The sequence below is a fragment of the Cibotium barometz genome, chromosome 13 (assembly GCF_041138505.1).
Source record: "Cibotium barometz isolate CiBa-2024 chromosome 13, ASM4113850v1, whole genome shotgun sequence".
Classification (NCBI taxonomy): domain Eukaryota; kingdom Viridiplantae; phylum Streptophyta; class Polypodiopsida; order Cyatheales; family Cibotiaceae; genus Cibotium; species Cibotium barometz.
In genome coordinates, this window is record NC_141058.1 from 16,598,291 (window position 1) to 16,616,228 (window position 17,938).

The 17,938-nt window shown below is 42.9% G+C and overlaps 1 protein-coding gene across 1 annotated transcript; it reads right to left on the bottom strand.

Annotated features, from left to right (window-relative positions):
- Positions 1–437: 437 nt before the first annotated feature.
- Positions 438–4,452, bottom strand: LOC147632420 (uncharacterized). Its single transcript, XM_086807237.1, has 2 exons — positions 1,422–4,452; positions 438–1,214 (listed from the first exon to the last, which is right to left on the bottom strand). Exons 1-2 carry the CDS (start codon positions 4,282–4,284, stop codon positions 802–804), a joined length of 3,276 nt encoding a protein of 1,091 aa, XP_086663363.1. The 5' UTR covers positions 4,285–4,452; the 3' UTR covers positions 438–801.
- Positions 4,453–17,938: the final 13,486 nt, after the last annotated feature.

A 17,938-nucleotide genomic window follows, 5' to 3' on the forward strand; every position in this document is an offset into this window, starting at 1 on the left:
GTAAGTAATTAAACAATATTTGAGACTTCCTAAAAGTGGCTGTGGAATGTGGATAAATCCAAATCCAAATAATAAGTTAGCAGCAGGCGATCCTGATTTTCGACTACCGTCAGCATCAAAAAATTTCAACTGATAAAAGCAAAAAAAACATCAGATCTTTCGACAAAGGGTTGCGAATTTTCCTGGCCCGTCAAAAAAATCAACGTTGGAGCCATGAGACCAGACGAAAGATAAGGCAAGACACTTTATGTCATTAGGTAGAGAAGGATTCCAAAGTTGTAATAAACAAAAATGTGAGGTGCAAGACTGGAACATTCTGACACCTCCTCAACTTCATGAAAGTAGCCAATTTTAGCCAAACCGATACCAACAACGACAGGGAGCGATGTATGTGGTGTTCCTTGTCTGTTGCCAGAAAAGGATCAAACTCACTTGTCGATATCAAATGCATTATTATTATTAGAACCCATGAAAAGAATTTAATTGAGACGATGGGGAGTACTGCTTGTTGGGCATCCCTTCTTAGCTTGCAACAAGCTCGGCATTGCTGTGTTTTTATGGCAGCCCATTGAGACGGCGGGCTGCGTGCAGCTTCCGATCATGGTTATTGGCCAGCTATAAGTAGGTGCGATGGGGAGCAATTATGGGAGATGGACTTTACAACAGAGGCAAGGGTAGAGCCATAGCCATGATAGATACATTGTACAGTAAGAGGCTGGTGCAGGGAGGAGCAGCAGGCTGCAGAGAAGGCCAAATTACAGGGATCATGAGGAGGGTGTGTGGCGCAAGGCAGATATTGTTTCACTTGATGATGGGGTGGAGACCTCCATGATGATGGGGTGGGGGAGTCCTGGACATGAGGGGCTGCGAGATCTTGGTGTGCTCCTCCAAGGGGTGTTTGACCTCGAGGAGCAGAGCCGCCACGTCCTTCATAGTTGGGCGGTCGGGCGGACTGCGGTTGACGCAGAGGAGAGCCACCCCGAGCGCCTGCTCCATCTCCTGTATGAAAGGATCCGGCATCCCTCTCAGCCGGGGATCCAGAATCTCGAGCGTTGGTTGGTAGCTCCTCTTCATCATCTTCACCCACTCCACGATGTGCAGCCCGTCGCTTGTGCTCGGCTCCACCGCCCTCCTGCCGGTGATCACCTCCAGAAGCACGATGCCGTAGCTGTACACATCGCTCTTCTCCGTTATCTTCAGGGTGTAACCGTACTCTGCAGACGAAAAAAAACAAAGGAAACCAAGACCTCATCATTAGCACATTATACAACTTCACTCTTATCAAGACAGAATTAAACCAACTTCATTATCATTAAAACATCCTCATGATTAAATAAAACGAACTTCAGTAATACTAAAACATCCACAAGATTAAATTGAACAACACATATTCGACCCAATTTATTGATCCTGCTTCTTACCCGGTGCAATGTACCCATACGATCCCGCAACCTTGGACATGTTGTCCTTGCGTTCCGTGGCTTCCACCAGCTTGGCAAGCCCGAAATCTGCCAGAAAAGGCTGAAACCTCGAGTCCAGAAGGATGTTGTTGGTCTTGACATCTCGATGTAGGATGGCTGGCACACAATCGTGATGTAGGTAAGCCAGCCCGTGTGCTGCCCCTAAAATGATGTTGTACCTCATCTCCCAATCCACCGTTCCCCGCTTCTCGAACAGCAGATCTGCCAGGCTGCCGTTGGGCATGTAATCATATAGCAGAAGCTTCTCCGTGCGGTTAGTGCAGTAGCCCAGCAACCTCACTATGTTCCGATGCCGAATGTGCCCCAGAGTCTCGATCTCTGAGGCAAAGGAATCGTGCTGCTGCAAATCATCCTTCTTGCCTGACCACAGCTTCTTCACTGCTATGAAGTTTTCACCGGGTATCTCCACCTTGTACACCAGCCCGGAGCAACCTCTGCCAATGACGTTGCGATCAACCAGCCCGTCAAGCACGTCATCTGCCGAGAGATTCAGTTTGCAAAAGTAGGTCACGCTCCACGGCCAGGGGCTATCCACCTCTTCCAAGTCCAGCTCTTGAGACGCTTTGCGCATCCTGTAAACCAGCAAGAGAGCGATGAGGAAGAAAATGGCGGCAGTTCCAGAGGTGAGGAGGCAAACGATGAGAGAGGTGGTTCCGCTGGGTTTGCTCGGATGCGGCAGAGAAGAGCAAGAGTTGATAGAGGACGCGCAAAGGCCCGGATTGCCCAAGATAGCACTGGGCGGAAGCGTTCTGAAGAAGGGTGTATCTGGAAGGAGGCCAGTGAAGTAATTGCAGGAGACATTGAGAGACGTGAGGCTCTCCATGGAGCTAAGCGCTTCCAGGCTGCCGGAGAGGCCGTTGTGAGAGAGATCCAGAGACTGCAGTTGGGTGAGCCCTCCTAGCTCGGGAGGGATGTTCCCTGTGAGATTGTTCCAGCTCAAATCAAGGGTGATATCCAAGCTAGTGATGTTCCCAAGCTCTGCGGGGATTGGCCCGCTGAGCCTATTGTGGCTCAAATCTAGCAGCGTCAGCTTCAAACAAAACTGGAGATCGATGGGAATGCTTCCAGCGAAGCCGTTACCACTCAAGACGAGCTTGTTGAGCACCCTCAAACCACCAATCTCTGGAGGAATGGAGCCTGTAAGCTGGTTTGACCCAAGGTCCAGCTGCTGAAGGTTGCTCAAGGATCCCAACTCAGAGGGCAGGCTACCGTTGAGCTTATTAGAGTGAGCATCAAGAAGCTGCAAGGAGGAGAGGTGGCTTATCTCCACAGGAATAGGCCCTTCGAACTGGTTGTTGTAGAGATCCAGAAATACCAGATCCTGAAGCTGACCCAGCTCCTTAGGGAGGCTACCGCTAAGCGCATTGATCGGCAGGCGTAGACGGATGAGTGATTTGCAGTTGCCCACTTCCGGGGGCAATGGACCTGTGAGGTTATTAGATAAGAGGATGAGCTTCACCAGATTTTGAAGGCCAAAAACTTCCGCTGGGATGGATCCGGTGAGCTTGTTGTATGAGAAATCCACGGCTTGGAGAGCCGAGCAACCACCCAGGCTCGACGGAATGGGCCCTGTGAAGCTGTTTTTCCACAAGAACAATGTCTGCAGTTGAGATAAGCGGCCAAGGGAAGCGGGTATCCAACCTGAAAGCTCGTTGTTGTCAAGCTGTAAGTCGTTGAGGCTGCCGCAGTTTGCAAGCTCGGAAGGCACGTTCCCATTGAGAAAGTTCACGCTGAACTGCAGCTGCTGCAAGGACGTAAGGTTGCCAATCTCTTTGGGAATGGGACCTGAGAGTGAGTTGGTGGATAAATCTAACACCTGCAGGGCCGAGCATTTCCCAATCTCTTGTGGAATCGGCCCTTGTAATGAATTGCCCCAGAGCAGCAGCTCACTGAGTTGCTGGAGCTTGCCGATTTCAGGAGGAATGGCTCCGCTTAGGTTGTTCATGTGCAGAAACAAGGACTGCAGGCTCGAGCAATTGCCAAGCTCAGGCGGTATGGCACCAGACAGCTTAGTGTTGTAGAGCGATAGCACTTGTAGATTGATGAGAGAACCAAAAGAAGGGGGGATGCCGCCCGAAATGTCTGTTGCTGCCGCCCCGATCTGCGTGAGGTTCCTGCAATTACCTAGCTGCGGAGGTAAAACGCCGGTGAGGCCGGAGTTGCCACCCAAGCGAAGAGTTTCCAAACTGGCCAGGTTTCCTAGCTGAGGGGGAAGGGAGCCCGTGAGATTGTTGTCGTGCAGCCACAATATACGAAGAACCGAGCAGTTGCCGAGACTGGGCGGAATGCTTCCGCCCAAGTTATTGGAGTGGAGGAGGAGTTCCTGCAGGCGGAGGAGGCGGCCCAAATCCCGCGGAATCGGTCCGTCCAACGCGTTGGTGCTGAGGTCCAGCGTCTCCAGCATGGCGGCATTGGCCAACTCACGCGGGATTGTGCCGCTAATGTTGGTGAAGGAGAGGTTGAGGACGCGGAGCTCCGAGAGGTTGCCCAGCTCAGGGGGCAATGAACCGTGCAGGAAGACAGACAGCGACACTTCCACAACGCGCTGGCCACCCACGGCTGTGGAGGGCGAGGAGCATGTGACGCCGAACCAAGCGCAGGGGGTGCCGTCGGAGGGGTTCCATTGGACCTTAGCATCGGGGTTCTGCATGGTGCGGTGGAAAGCCAGAAGGGCTTGTCCGTCGGGAGAGAGGGCGTTCGCTGGCTGATCCAGAAGGAGGAGGAGGAGGAGGGGGGCGAGGACGCATAGTAGTGTGAGAGAGACTGTTGCGGCTGCGGCGGAATGACGCAACACAAGAGTCATTGCTGGGAGGAGGGGGAGGCGAGGTGCTTCATTCGAGAGAGAGGGAATGGGCGACGAAAAGACCGGGGTTTTGAGGTATGATGAAGGCGTGCGGCAGCTGTTCACTTTCTACTGCGGTAGCAGGGCAGAGTGAGTGAGACCTGTCGAAGACCTATTATTCGGAGTCTCGGACGTCTGCATGGCACGTACTGCTAATAATATTGCTCTGCTGCGCTGAGGCCATTTGTTCATGGGACCCAAACGTCTTTTTGCGTGGTCACTGGTGGTGGTGGTGGTGGTGGGGGCAGGCGGTCCCGAGCTACTCCTCATGGACCTGGGTTGGCACGTGCTGGCATGTTTGCTCTCTTACCTGGACACGTGAAAAAGAGAGAGACTCTCTTTGCTTTGAAAATTGCCGTCGTGGAAACGGAGTAGTCTAAATTAACCTCTACCGGGTACCAGACATGTTCACGCCTCATGTGGCTGTGGGCGGTGGAATCACAATAGAGGGGGAGGGGCGGGGCCGCAGGGGGCGGAGAAAAGGAAGAAGGGAAGAAAACAAAAAGAAACTGCTTTAATCCGCCGCCTCTCGCCAGCGCCAAAGTGGGCCACAGCGCCCGATCGTGACTCGCCAACGATCTAATCTCATCTCATACGTGCTTTTTTATTCCTTTATTTTTCTCACTCATCCTCCTAGCTTTTTTTCTCCCCTTTTCTCTGTAAAGCAGCCCGCGTCCATCACGCCCCCGCCCCGCTCCTCTACCCCGCCTTTCTTTTTTGTCTGCCGCACTAGACTAGTAGGCGCTCCACCTTTCCCTTTTTCACGATTCTCTCTTCTTCTGCTGCATCCTTTAATAATATCCGTCCAGCGCCGGCGGGGCCACTGGATCCTCGTCGCGACCCGCCCTTCCCCTTGGCCCCTTCCCCACCCACTTCCACATTCTGCAGCCCCGCCACAATGAGACTTTCGTGTACTTCCACCTTATCTAATATATTCCACTTATTTATTTCTTAAACCTTAAACCTACTAGACTTAATATATATTTGTCCAACTTTCCCTTTCACATGCCTTTTCCAAAAGAGAAAGGATCCTTGATGATGCTACTTTGCTTGGTACCTTTCTCTCTAATTTTGTTAGGCATGTTAGCCACATGAGGGGACCTAAGTACCCCATGATGGATAGCTACAACTAAAATACCCCCATGTGAAGGTAGCACATCTAGAGCTCAAATCCCCCCCCCCCCCCCCCCATGTGATGATACACATCTCTTGAGAGCTCTCTCACATCCACCTCCAAACGTTCTCATGTTCTTTTACATTGTCTTTCAAAAGTAGCTCACTTTTAAAAGATCAAAACATTGTCCTTCTTTACTTTTTGCATACTACTCACCTTTCTAACCATGTCTAAACTTCTCTTCTCTTTTTTGGAATCTATTAATGTCTTAACTATCTTGGTCCCCTCAATTTGTGATCACAAGGAGAATTTGATTGGGGAACGACATTGCAAGCTCAAAATTAACACATGCAAAAGGAATCAAGAAATCCTAGAGATTTCCAACATCACTTCATCACTTAATGTCTTTTCTAATAGAATATGGTCAAGAAATCCTAGATAATTTCCAACATAGCTTCATCACTCAGTGTCCTTTGAAATAGAATATGTTGAATCCAACCCCTTTGTTAGTTGTACAAAAGCATGCCTTAAACTACTCAAGCTTTACATCTCAATAAGAGCTCTTTGCATTGTTTAAAATAAAAAATTCAAAGAGCTTAGATAGTTCTTTGTTTCATGGTATTATTCAAGCTCCAAGAGAAAAGACCAATTCTAGCTTCATGTGAGGTGCCCTAACGGTCAAACCTAAAGATTTTTCATGTAGCTTGCATAACTCTTGTGAACATGGGTCCACCAAGGTATGGTCACCGCAAATGATTTATATATAGAACATTTATTGCTTTCTTTTTCTTTCAAAATACTATACTTTTCCTTAAAGAGCGTGCTCCCCACTAAAAGATGTATTCTACCAAAAGAATAAGAACATCTAATCTATTATTCTCACCCTACAGCAACGTAATATACTCCCTTCTCTTATATCACATCAAAATGGTAGACAGGGATAAAGATTCCACAAAATTTGACACATTTGGGCCTCTCGTGCATTTTGAAAAATCACAACACTTTCATCACGGCTAGCTTCTATGTGTTCTCGTGGACGAGTCATTTTAATTAAACTACTTCCTATTGTTATCTCTATATGAAATCCTCAAAACATCTCAACTCTATCATTTTAATGAAACTACTTTCATCATGGTTGGCTTCTATGTGTTGGGGACAAGTCATTTTAGTTAAGCTTAAACTACTTCCTATTGTTATCTCTATATGCAATCCTCATAACATCTCAACTCTATCATTTTATAATTTAAATGTGTTCTATAATTAATGTTCCCATGATTTTTAACCCTTTTTCTCTTATGGACCACCAAATATTATCTATAATGTGTACATGATAATCGTTTCATAGATTACATGTTAATAATGATGTGCTCACTAATTTATCTATCTTTCTCATGTTAATAATGATGTATACCCTAGTTTATCTATCTTTCTCATGTCATAGCATCATGGAATTTCTCTACTAGGATTTCATTGTTAGCATGCTTAAGCTAAGATCCTAACCTCCATTATTTGTGTGTTTGAAATTAACATCTACAATTTCTCACAAACCATAAATATACACTCTCATTGTATCAACATAATACCTTTCTACGAATGGATGCTTATGATCAAAAAAGGAAAATGGTTATCCCACTATTCCATGAAAGAAAAACATTTCTTTCGATGAGTTTTACAAATCTAAAGAATTTACTTCAAAACACTATCTTATACATCTAATTGTCCTGAAAAAAATAGTGTGTCAAATATTTAAAGACCACTAATTTTATAAACACTCTATTAGAAATTTACGCTATTAATTACAATTGATAAGGTTTATTTTCTCTCCATGAAAATATCATAAAGCTACCCTAAATCAATATCCTTTGCTTTTATAAGGGTTACTTGTATTGTTGCCTTATCTTCTTGATTTCTTTCATGCCAAAAAACCATCCTATAGACAAGTATCTAAAAGCTAATATATTACAAAATATAAAAATGATAGTTTTTCCCCTATGGAAGTATCAAAAAATTATCCTAAATAAGCCATTACAATTCTTATTTGAAAGGGTTGATTTATTCAACATTATTAATGGCAAAAAGTGTGGATGCATGATGATAAGGGTGATCACTTTCATTCACTCTCAAGGGAAATAGCACATCCACCCCATAAGCCGATAGTAAAAGCCATGGGTGGGTACCTCAATCGAGATATTTAGAGAACTCATAGCATGATGCATGTCCCCTGAGAGCCAAAAGCCCAATATCTTGATTGAGATCCCAAGCATCGCCATGCCAACAACCTCAAGAATGATCATGTATCTTGATCAAGATCCATGTCACTACCACATGTCACTGTCATTTCGGGATCTCGATCAAGATAGCTAGTTGATTGGGATCCATGTCAATTCCACAAGGGATCACAGTCTCAACATATGCATAGTCTTTGTTTGGATCTAGATCGACCATGTATTATAATGTCATGCATGTAATGCACCCATGCCCCTTATGACATCGACCATGTATCTCGACCGAGAGATACCCATATGTGATCCTAGCTGTTTATGCATCTCGATCAAGATACACAGATGTGATCTTTATTACCCACATATCTCAAATAAGATATGGAAATGTGATCTCCACCGTCCAAATATCTTGATCAAGATATCTCGATATGATCTTAGCCGTCCATGTATCTCAATCGGACCATAATCCAAAAATTTCTAAAAATCTAGACCCTTAGGCTAAGGTCCTTTATACTTATTTTCAATTAATTCCAATTGCACATTGGAAAGTTCTTTTTGAATTTCTGTTTCAGGGAAAACCATTTTAGACACTAGGAGGATTTTTATATCCAAAAATATCTCAATTTTAGATTATCTCTCTCTAGATATTTTCTCTCTCTAGATCAAAACAGGGTAAAACAGAATCTTTCTTTTATTTCAAAGAGGGGAATAATAACAAGATCAGAAGGGGAGGTTCTTACACCTATACACCTCAAAAGCTGGAGGGAGGAATCTTACATCCTACCCCACATAAAAAAACGCGGGATTTCCTCATCTCGTAGGTGGAGTTTGATCTCTTTCATCTTCTTCTTCTTGTTCAATCACTTCCAGCATTACTGCCTTGGAGGTGGACGGCCAATTTGGGGACATCTCTATTTGACTTCTTCTATTCTGAGAGGCGGAGGCCTTGCATTACTTTGGATTAAAACTTCGGTTGGTTAGAGGGTCTACCTTTGGGATTTCTCTGATTTTGGCGGGAAAGAAACCTGATTACTCTGGAAGGAAGGAGCTGGAGTCTGGAATCTTGATCCCTGATTTTCCCACCCTGAAAACCTTGTTCCAAAAGGAGTTGGGCAATCCATTCTGCGATGTCCAAATCCTTGATAGTTATAGCATTTCACTCCCTAAAACTACTCGTAAATCTGGGTGTTTATTTTGCCAACCCTAAAACTTGTGATAGGCAGTAAAGGCACTAATTTATGTTACTAGAGTAAAAGAAGAAGAGACTTTATGATTGGCACAACAACGATTAGTAGCCCAGGTACCTCAATCTACCCAAAACCAGTCCCAAGGTAGGAGTACACAGGTAAACCTGAATAGCCAAGACATGAGTGATGGCGTTGCACATGAGATTGGAAGACAAAGAAAGAGCACCACAGCTTGCCTCCCTACTGCAAAATATCGATTTTACCAACAATTCTTGTTGGAGACTGTAGAGGGCCTTGACGAGCTACTCAACTAACCACCAACTAGGCTGGAGACAGAATCAGGGACCAATGCAATATGGGAGCAGGAGCAGAATTTGTGGTGATTCCATCTACTAACAACACATATGATCCATGACCGCAACAATGCACTGTGGAAGCAAGGCAAAGATTCATCAGCACAAGTGCAAAAGTTATAGGACAACCTGGAAGCAGCAGAGATAACCCACAAGGAAGTCATTTTGAAGAGTTTGAAGGCTACAAAAGAGCAGAAAAAAAGGTATAACTCGTTGGAGAATAATAACTTTGTGTTGAGCTAGACAATAGTACAGAAGATCAAAGAGAATGCAGAGCTTAACGCCAAGCTGGAACAAGCAAAAGAACAATTCTAGAAAGAAGTAAACTACACAAAAGAAATCACAACACTGCATGCGCAACAAATATAGGTCTTTCGGGACAATGCTAGGACCAAAGAAGCCACATTGCAAGATCAGATTACACAACTAATAGCATTTCTCAAAGCAGAGGAAGAGAAGACACTACATCTGCAATAGGAAAGATAATAAACCAACAAGGCACATGTTGAAAAGATCAAAGGTCTCAATGATACAATAGCTGCATGCCAGGCCGAAGCACACAGAGGTGAGTTGGCACACAAGGAAACATTGACACAACTCACGGAACAACTTCAAGGCACCGAGAGGTTAGCAGCACAATGACTACAACAGATCACCGAGGCTCAGGCAAAGGAAGAAACAGCTAGGTGAGCCCAAGAGACGAAGCCACCCAAAGATTTGAAGAACTGGATGCGACACCGATGGTCAAAGAAACTGCAATATCAAATCTCATGAACAACACTAAATCCCACATGCAAGCATTGGAATGCCAGCTCGCCATACAAGAAAGAAGTCAGCGCCATAACCCAATGAAGACCTTCGTCTACTCCTTGAGCAAGCCTTCGAGTTGGGACAGTTGCCAGTAACTCCTCGTGCCCCTCCTCACACTCTCTCTTTGTTTTTGTCTACACTAACCCTCACTTTACTTCAATATGACATAAATCTAGCTGATGATATACGCCTAGGGGAACTGACCCTAATCAAGCAAAATACAAAAAGAGATGCTGATCCCACCGTAATCATGGAAATTTTATGGGGTGATTTAGTATTGACTAACCCTCAGGATATCTTTTTCTATCCCCTACATCCTATCGTCTAAACCTTCGTAGTTGGTGTCGCGTGCTCCAAAACTCAGAAATTCTGGACAATAGTGTCCAAAAATTAGACCTATTTGTCCCCAGATGACATTCTAGAGACGCCCGCCAACTACGAAGTCGTTTAGCACATAGCTACCAGTGGATCATAAGTCATAGCTAATTAGAGGTCTATAACACTCACCAACATTTAAACCTCTATAAGTCCACTCTCTATCACCCTTATGGCATTCTAAAACTCTACAGTAATATTTACAAACATTTAGAAGCCATGCTGACAACTGTACAATACAATTTTGATGCTACCCATATAGAGTATCCAACTATAAACGAAGAGGAAATTCCAGACTTACAGGAATTTATTAAGTCTCATAAGCCTAGTCACCCGCCACCTAGCACAGGATAGGGTCAAGAAGAAAACTCTTCTTCATTTTCAAAATCCACTTACCCTGTATATGCTAATGTTGCTAGTAAGCTACTTAACCCATATCCTAGCTCGAAACCTACTAACACCTCTCATGCAGAATGCATTTTCTCATCTTTTTATCCTCCTGAGATAGATTTTCCCACTAACACTCTCGCCCCCGAGGAGGTACTGGCACCTACCCCATCTCCAACAAGGCACGCTCAAGAGGTAAGACAAATTGTACCGCAAGATAATCTTCAACCGTTTACTAATGAAACAGTATTGGATTCTTTGTCAGCTGCTGCTGCTGCAGAATACGAGGGACTCATAAGAGCAGGAAATCCTCTTTTTGAAGCCCAAACTAATGTTCAAGGTACTAATGCAGATTATTCCCTTTGAGCCTACACAACGGGATCATGCCTGCAAAAACAAAGCATTGTCAGATGTCACTCCAACAAAGCAACATAATGTACCATACTCTCTCCGCGCCCCATGACCTGATCTCTCGAAGAACTTCTTCCATTGGCGGGAGAGGGCACCTTATGGGCAAATGTGGCCAAGCACACAAAGCTCGCCAACCCACAATTAGCTGATGTACTAGAGATCGGAATAGTAACATTTATGATCACCTATACTACTGTTTTCGCAGGTGGCGAAAAGCAAACCCCGTGCACACAAGAGGCATCTATGCCACAATCGTAACTACTTGACGAGCACCCCCACCTGGAGGATTTTTGAATTCAACCCGAATGGAGGAAGGAGTACCTAGTGATTCCAGAATACAGCTAGGTGTACATGACCGTGCCACCCACATTGCAGGTCGATCCATTGTACATGCCAATTAAAAGGCGATGGACGTCGCTAGAGTTTCACGAAGCCAAAAGATGTGATTCTCATGTGTGTTACAACTTCCCAATCTTTGTACCAGCAACTTTGGCCACTTACAGGAATAAAGACAGTAAATATAGACATGGATCTGGGCATGGCGCAACATCCCCAATCACACCATTATAGCTAGTGTCAGACTTTTTAAGTTAGTGGTGGTCCTCATAGACCAACCAAAGGAACATTATGATGGTCATGAGGCAGAAAACTTGAGGTTCGACATGAACCAAGGCTAATCAGATAGAGGGATCATGCTTTATTACCACCATCTTCATTGTCTTCTAGGATACTTGCATATCACTCTTGAAGATATGGTGGATACTGGATTTTGGAGATCCCTTTCAGCTTTTAGACGTACACTTAAAAAGCTCCAATTCAAAAGAAATTTTTACCGACATGAGTTCGGTGACCAGGTCTTCCGACCTAGGTAACAGGTTCTGAGAACAAAACCTACATCAAGAAGGGGGGGATGTTAATCCCATTTTGGATTAATAAACATGATCCTCAATTGAGGAAATTAATAAGTGTCATGAAATGGCACGATAAAAGTTGTTTATTATGAGATATTGGCCACCCAAGGCCTCGTAAGTGAGTTTTGGGCGCCCAAGTGTGCATAAGGGCCAAATGTATATAAGGAATTTTCTCATAATGAAAAGACACAATCCCCTTTGTGCTATTGAGAGCTCTCCCTTGTGTCTTGAGAGAGATTGAATCAAGAAAAGCATGGTTTTAAGAGAAAACCACAAAATAAAATGCTTCCTAAGCATGAGGGAGGTTGGGAAGAAGAATAACATTAAAAAGAGAGCATAAACAACATTGTTTAGGCTTACCCTTGGTTTGCTTAATTATTTATCTTGCAAAAATGGTGTAGCCTTCATGGAAGAGGCTTGGCCACTAAGGGGAATGGACAAGGCTTTTACCATTGAAATCCTTCATTGGGTTAAGGCCATGATCACACAATTTTTCCACCACATGTCAATACTAATAACCCTCATGTTGATGCACCATCAAAAAAGAGAAGACCTCGACACCATCACAAGGCCATGATCACTCAAAATTTCCACCACCTGTCAATACCTCCTAATGATGCACCACCATAGTAGATAATTACTACACTTACACCAGAAGCACAAGGATCATCCAAAGTATTGAGTATGTCACAAGAACCTCTCCTACTTCTTTTAAGTTTCTCTAACCCTCTTAAGTCCTTAAATCTTATCCAAATATGGGCTTAGATGATAATACCTCACAACCCTTTTCAAGATAAGGACATGTGTTAACCCATTTATGGGATTAATAGAAACCCCAACACCAACAAGCAAAGATAGAGCAAGGATGACAAATAAACATAATGAAGAATTGAGCTATGAAGTGATAGTGGCCATTTCAACTACTTGGATGGCCAAGCCCCGTTTGTGAGTTTATTTTTGTAAATTCATCCCAAATATGGGAATTAAATCATTTGGTACACATACACATTTTTAAAGTGAACTCTACAAGAACAGACTTCTATTTGCTAACACTTACACATAGGAATTATCTCCACTTTCCTTCTTGTTTTCACAATACTCTTTATTATGGTATGTTCTTGATTCTTTGTAGGCTCCATGGAGATTGGGATGTATCTACCTCTCATTTGAGCGCTTCTTTATAGAACTCAATCATGTGGTTGCCTTCTACAAAGTGGTGGAGAAATATATGGACAAGGCTTTGACCATTGAAATCCTTCATTGGGGTTAAGGAGATCTTTATTTTGTTGTCTACATTTGGACTTCATGGATTAGGGAGACCTAGAGATAATTAAAGGTATCAAGGCGCACAAATACCTATGTCTAGATGATCTCGTTGTTGGATGAAGTTGGTATTTTCTACAAGGAGATCCTTCATTATTGGGGTTAAGGAGATCTTTATTTTGTTGTCTACATTTGGACTTTAGGGATTAGGGATCTCAAGAGATAAATTCAAGGTATCAAGGCACACAAAAAATACCTCCCTCACTTCAATACCTATGTCTAGATGATCTCGTCATTCGACGAAGTTGGTATTTTCTACAAGTATGACTAAAACTATGTGGATAAACTTTGATAACTAGGATTCACCTAATTTATCAAGAGGATAAAGTTATGTCATGATTACTATCCTAGAAAGGGAGTGCATGTGCATGAGCAGTAGGGTATCCTTGCTCCAAGCCGCCCACTAGCCCTGCCCAATCCAACCCATCAATCCTACTAAGGTCCAACCCACCTACCCAAACAATAGTTGTTGATGCTTGTCACATCTAGTGCACTCCATTCCCAACAGCTGCACTTGTCACAATTGGTGCACTCCATTCCAACTCCACCAACCCAATTCAAGGCTCCTCTTGTAGCTTGCTTACCACCATGTCTTCAGTTGTCTGCCCATTATCACCATTCAACACCACACAGCTGAGTAAAAGGGAAAATTAAACCTTTTCCCTCAAGGTTTCTCTTTTTTTCATACATAATTTCAAAGTGAAAAGTTCATGTGGGAAGATGTTAATCTTTGTAGCCTGTTTTACTTCACGATGCTTGGACTATGGGATTGACCCAATCAGGGAGCATCGCCGTTAGGGGCCGCTTTTGGCAACACCAAGAAAGATCTTTGCCACTCATTCAAATGAAATAACCACAGATACTTGCGAGAGAAAATCACATTGTAAAAAGAATTAATCACAAACTTGAAGATCGAGCCACAACCTTGGAGAATTAATTAGGAGAGACCCCACTCAAAGAGTAATTTTTTGCCCCCCTCTCTCTCTCTCTCTCTCTCTCTTATCTCTTTCTCTCTCCCTCTCTATCTTTCTCCCTCACTCCCTCTCTATCTTTCTCATCTCTCTCTCTCTCTCTCTCTCTCTCTCTCCATTTGTAATTCTCTAATATCTCTCTCTCACTCTTTTACTATGTTTGCTTTTATTATTTCTTTGCATGTGCTAGCATGTGTTTTCGTCTCAAATGCTATTTTTGCCTTCCGTATACATCTCTCTCTCTCTCTCTCTCTCTCTCTCTCTCTCTCTCTCTATGCCTTTCGTTTTGACCTTTTGTAGATGTTAAAATAATTTCCTTTATTTTTCTCCCTCTCACACATACGCATGCTCACGTATCTTAAGAATGATTATTGGGTTTACTAGTTCATGGATTTCCTAAATATGCTCTCTTTTCTCCTTTTTAAATAACTATACTTGATGTGAACTAGAATCAATTGTGTCTCTCTCTCTCTCACACACACACACATACACATTCATTTTCTAAGAAATCCCACACTTTATAACGGTGTGAGGAGCATTTTGGTGATGCCTGCATGTGGGATCAGAGCCTAAATATGATCATAGGATGCTTATATGTGAAGATGTAGGGGGATGTGAGAGTGTATGTAAGATGGTGTTAGGGGTGTCCCATGATTGATCATGCACATAATGATGAAGCATTGCTACCATGAATATGTGGTAGTCCACTTGGCGTTAGGAAGAGGAGTCCTCAATCGTGGAAGAGCAAAAGAGAAGTCTTAGTTGAGAATGGCAGTTGGTGAAGTTTCTAATTTAGAGTGCATGCATCTCTAGAGAGGAGGGGAGGAAAAACGACGAGTTTTTACAGGATGGAGAGCTTGGACCTTGGGATGATCATCAAGCTAAAGCAGAGGTGAATTAGTCAGAGGAGGCCTGTACCAGGAGATGTGGGAAAAGCTACAGAAGGAGAGATTGGACTTTTGGATGATTAAGATATTGAATACATGGTGGAATCAAAAATTCAGAGGAGATCAGAGACTATGGGAGAAGATGAAGAAGGATTTGATCAATTTGAATCTTAGGATCAAAGGTCAGAGAAGCTAGGGGCCAATTGGGATTTGGCTTGTCTGAGGACCTTTGACAGGATAGTTGTTGGAACATGACTTCCTCCTCACAGGTTCAATTGTGGTTGAAGTTGGTCTCAGCTAAGTATTTGGGGCTTCTTGCTGGGAATTCATCATTAGATGCTTCTTCTCTTATGTTTACCCGAAATAAATCAAAGTTAGGTGTGTTGGAACTGCTACAGTATTTATCCTGTTCATAAAAATCAAAGGGAACATGTTTCTGAATCTGTATATAACAAAGTGTAGTTTGGATGTTTAAAGCTTCTTGTATCTGATGATCAAAATTTTAGCAGATGCAACCTAATTGCTAAGCCTGAATTTTGGAGCTTATGTGTGATCTGATCTAGAAGAACCAGCTTCTAATCGTACAGGTTTGATGGCTTGAGTTTGATTGAGGTCTCAGAGATTGAGCACTGGTTTGCTAACATGGAGTGGGTTTATGATTTGTATAAATCGCTTGGAAAGTTTCATCTGTGAATGGGGAATTTTAGCTCAATTGTTCCTCGTTTAAGTCTGATAGAGCCAGATGGGAGCTTTAAGAGCTTACTGGGAGGACTGTGCATATCAAAGAGGCACAAGGAGCATTAGTGGTAAATTCCTTAGGTTGTAAAGGTTGATTACCTTTGATCCTATACCAGCCCTCTATTCAAGTCCAAAACTATCATCATAGGGCTTTTTTGAGGTTTAAGGAGGATTAAAGTCCATTGATCTAGAGGATTAGTGAAGTGTAAGGGACTGCATCCATCCCTTCAAGGGCATAACAACACTTGGTTTGAATTTTTGTTTGATCATCAGAGGATCAGAGGAGATTTTTTGGGTTCTTAGGTGCTTTGGAGCAGGTGATTTGGGATCCCCAGTTCTTGCATCTCTATATCTCACCCTTGTGTGGTGTCTGTGGTGTTATAGAGGCCTCACCCAGAACCCTCACAACGGGCTTAGTTGTATGTGGTGTTCCCCTCCACAAGCACTACTAGCAACTCGTTGCATAATATACTACTGTGGAACAAGCACCATGAAATTTTAATTTGGCCCACTTGTGAAGGTGGACTTTTTGTTTTATCTTTATCTAATCCATAGGGTGAATGCCTTATTTCAACTTACACGCTTCTAGCTTCATAGTGGCTAAATAAATAAGTTTGCAATATGGCAACTTTTTTTAAGAATCAAATTATCAACACATGATGAAAATATTACTAGCTAGATAGGTTATCTTTTTATAAATAAAGAAAATGATGAAGGGAGTTGTAGGTGTTTGAGAAAATTAATTTTACAAACCATAAAGCGGTATGTAGACAAAATTTGCGTTGTAACTGTAGATGTTCAAGATAAGAATGAAGATCAAATTCATGGTAAAGGAGAAGTACACAACTCACACCCATATTGTGTATGAAACCCATCACTGTGATTTGTACAGTTTGAAAGGGGAAGAGGAGGAGGAATTAAAGGGGATGTAGATAAGCAGGAAAAGGAAGAGAGGTGGTTGAGGACAACAAACCAGCCAACAATGCTCATGTTGCCAAGTTTAAGAGCATTAGAAACTACCCAACAATGCTCATGTTGTCAAGTTTAAGAGCATTAGAAACTAACACAATTTTCATAGTTCTCGTCTATAAGAACAAACGTATTCCATTTTAACACTATTGAGCCACAAAGGTGGCTTACTGTAGATTTTTTGCTTTGGAAAAAAAAAAGTTAAATCGACTTAAAATTCCTTGAAACTACTTGAGAGTGCTTGGTAAGCATGCATCTACCTATGTTAAGAATTTTTAAAAAAATCATAAACATAGTAAATTTATGATTTTTGAAAATAGTAAAATTATCATAAACGTAATGTAATAGCCTTATCTTTAAGGAGACGTGTAGTAAAAATTGTGCCTTGTAGTGTGCTTAAATTTTCTTTAAGGCACTTGAGAATTTCTTTATTGGGAAAGTCTTTGAAACAATATATGTGAAGAGAGAATTTTTTTAGAAAAGTCACTAAACGCCATAAAAGTACCCTTTCTTTACAAGACTAGTGTTAAGCTTCAGAAATATCCCAACAGACAGCCTATTGAAATGTTTTGATCTCTCCTTCTCAAAACCTTGGCTTTGTGTGTGGTAATCAAAAAGGGATATCATTAGGCAAATCAAACAACAAAACTCACACCCCACCTTGGATATTCAAATTTGACATGCCCTCGGACCCAATTGCACCTCTCAAATGACGAGCACCTGCTTGGATGGCAGGGGTACAAACTGCATGCTGTCAAAAAGGTGAAGCAATGCAAAACCAAACCTCTCTAGTGTATAGTGTAGCACTTGGGATCCATTTTGCCCCACCTTGTCGAACAATGTCATTGGCAAGCGGGTCCTTAAAAGCGTAGTAAGAAGATGTGGTCATCCCTACTAGCAAACCAAAATTCAGCCATGCATAATTTGAAAGCTTGCTCGTGTTTCCTCTAGGCCTAC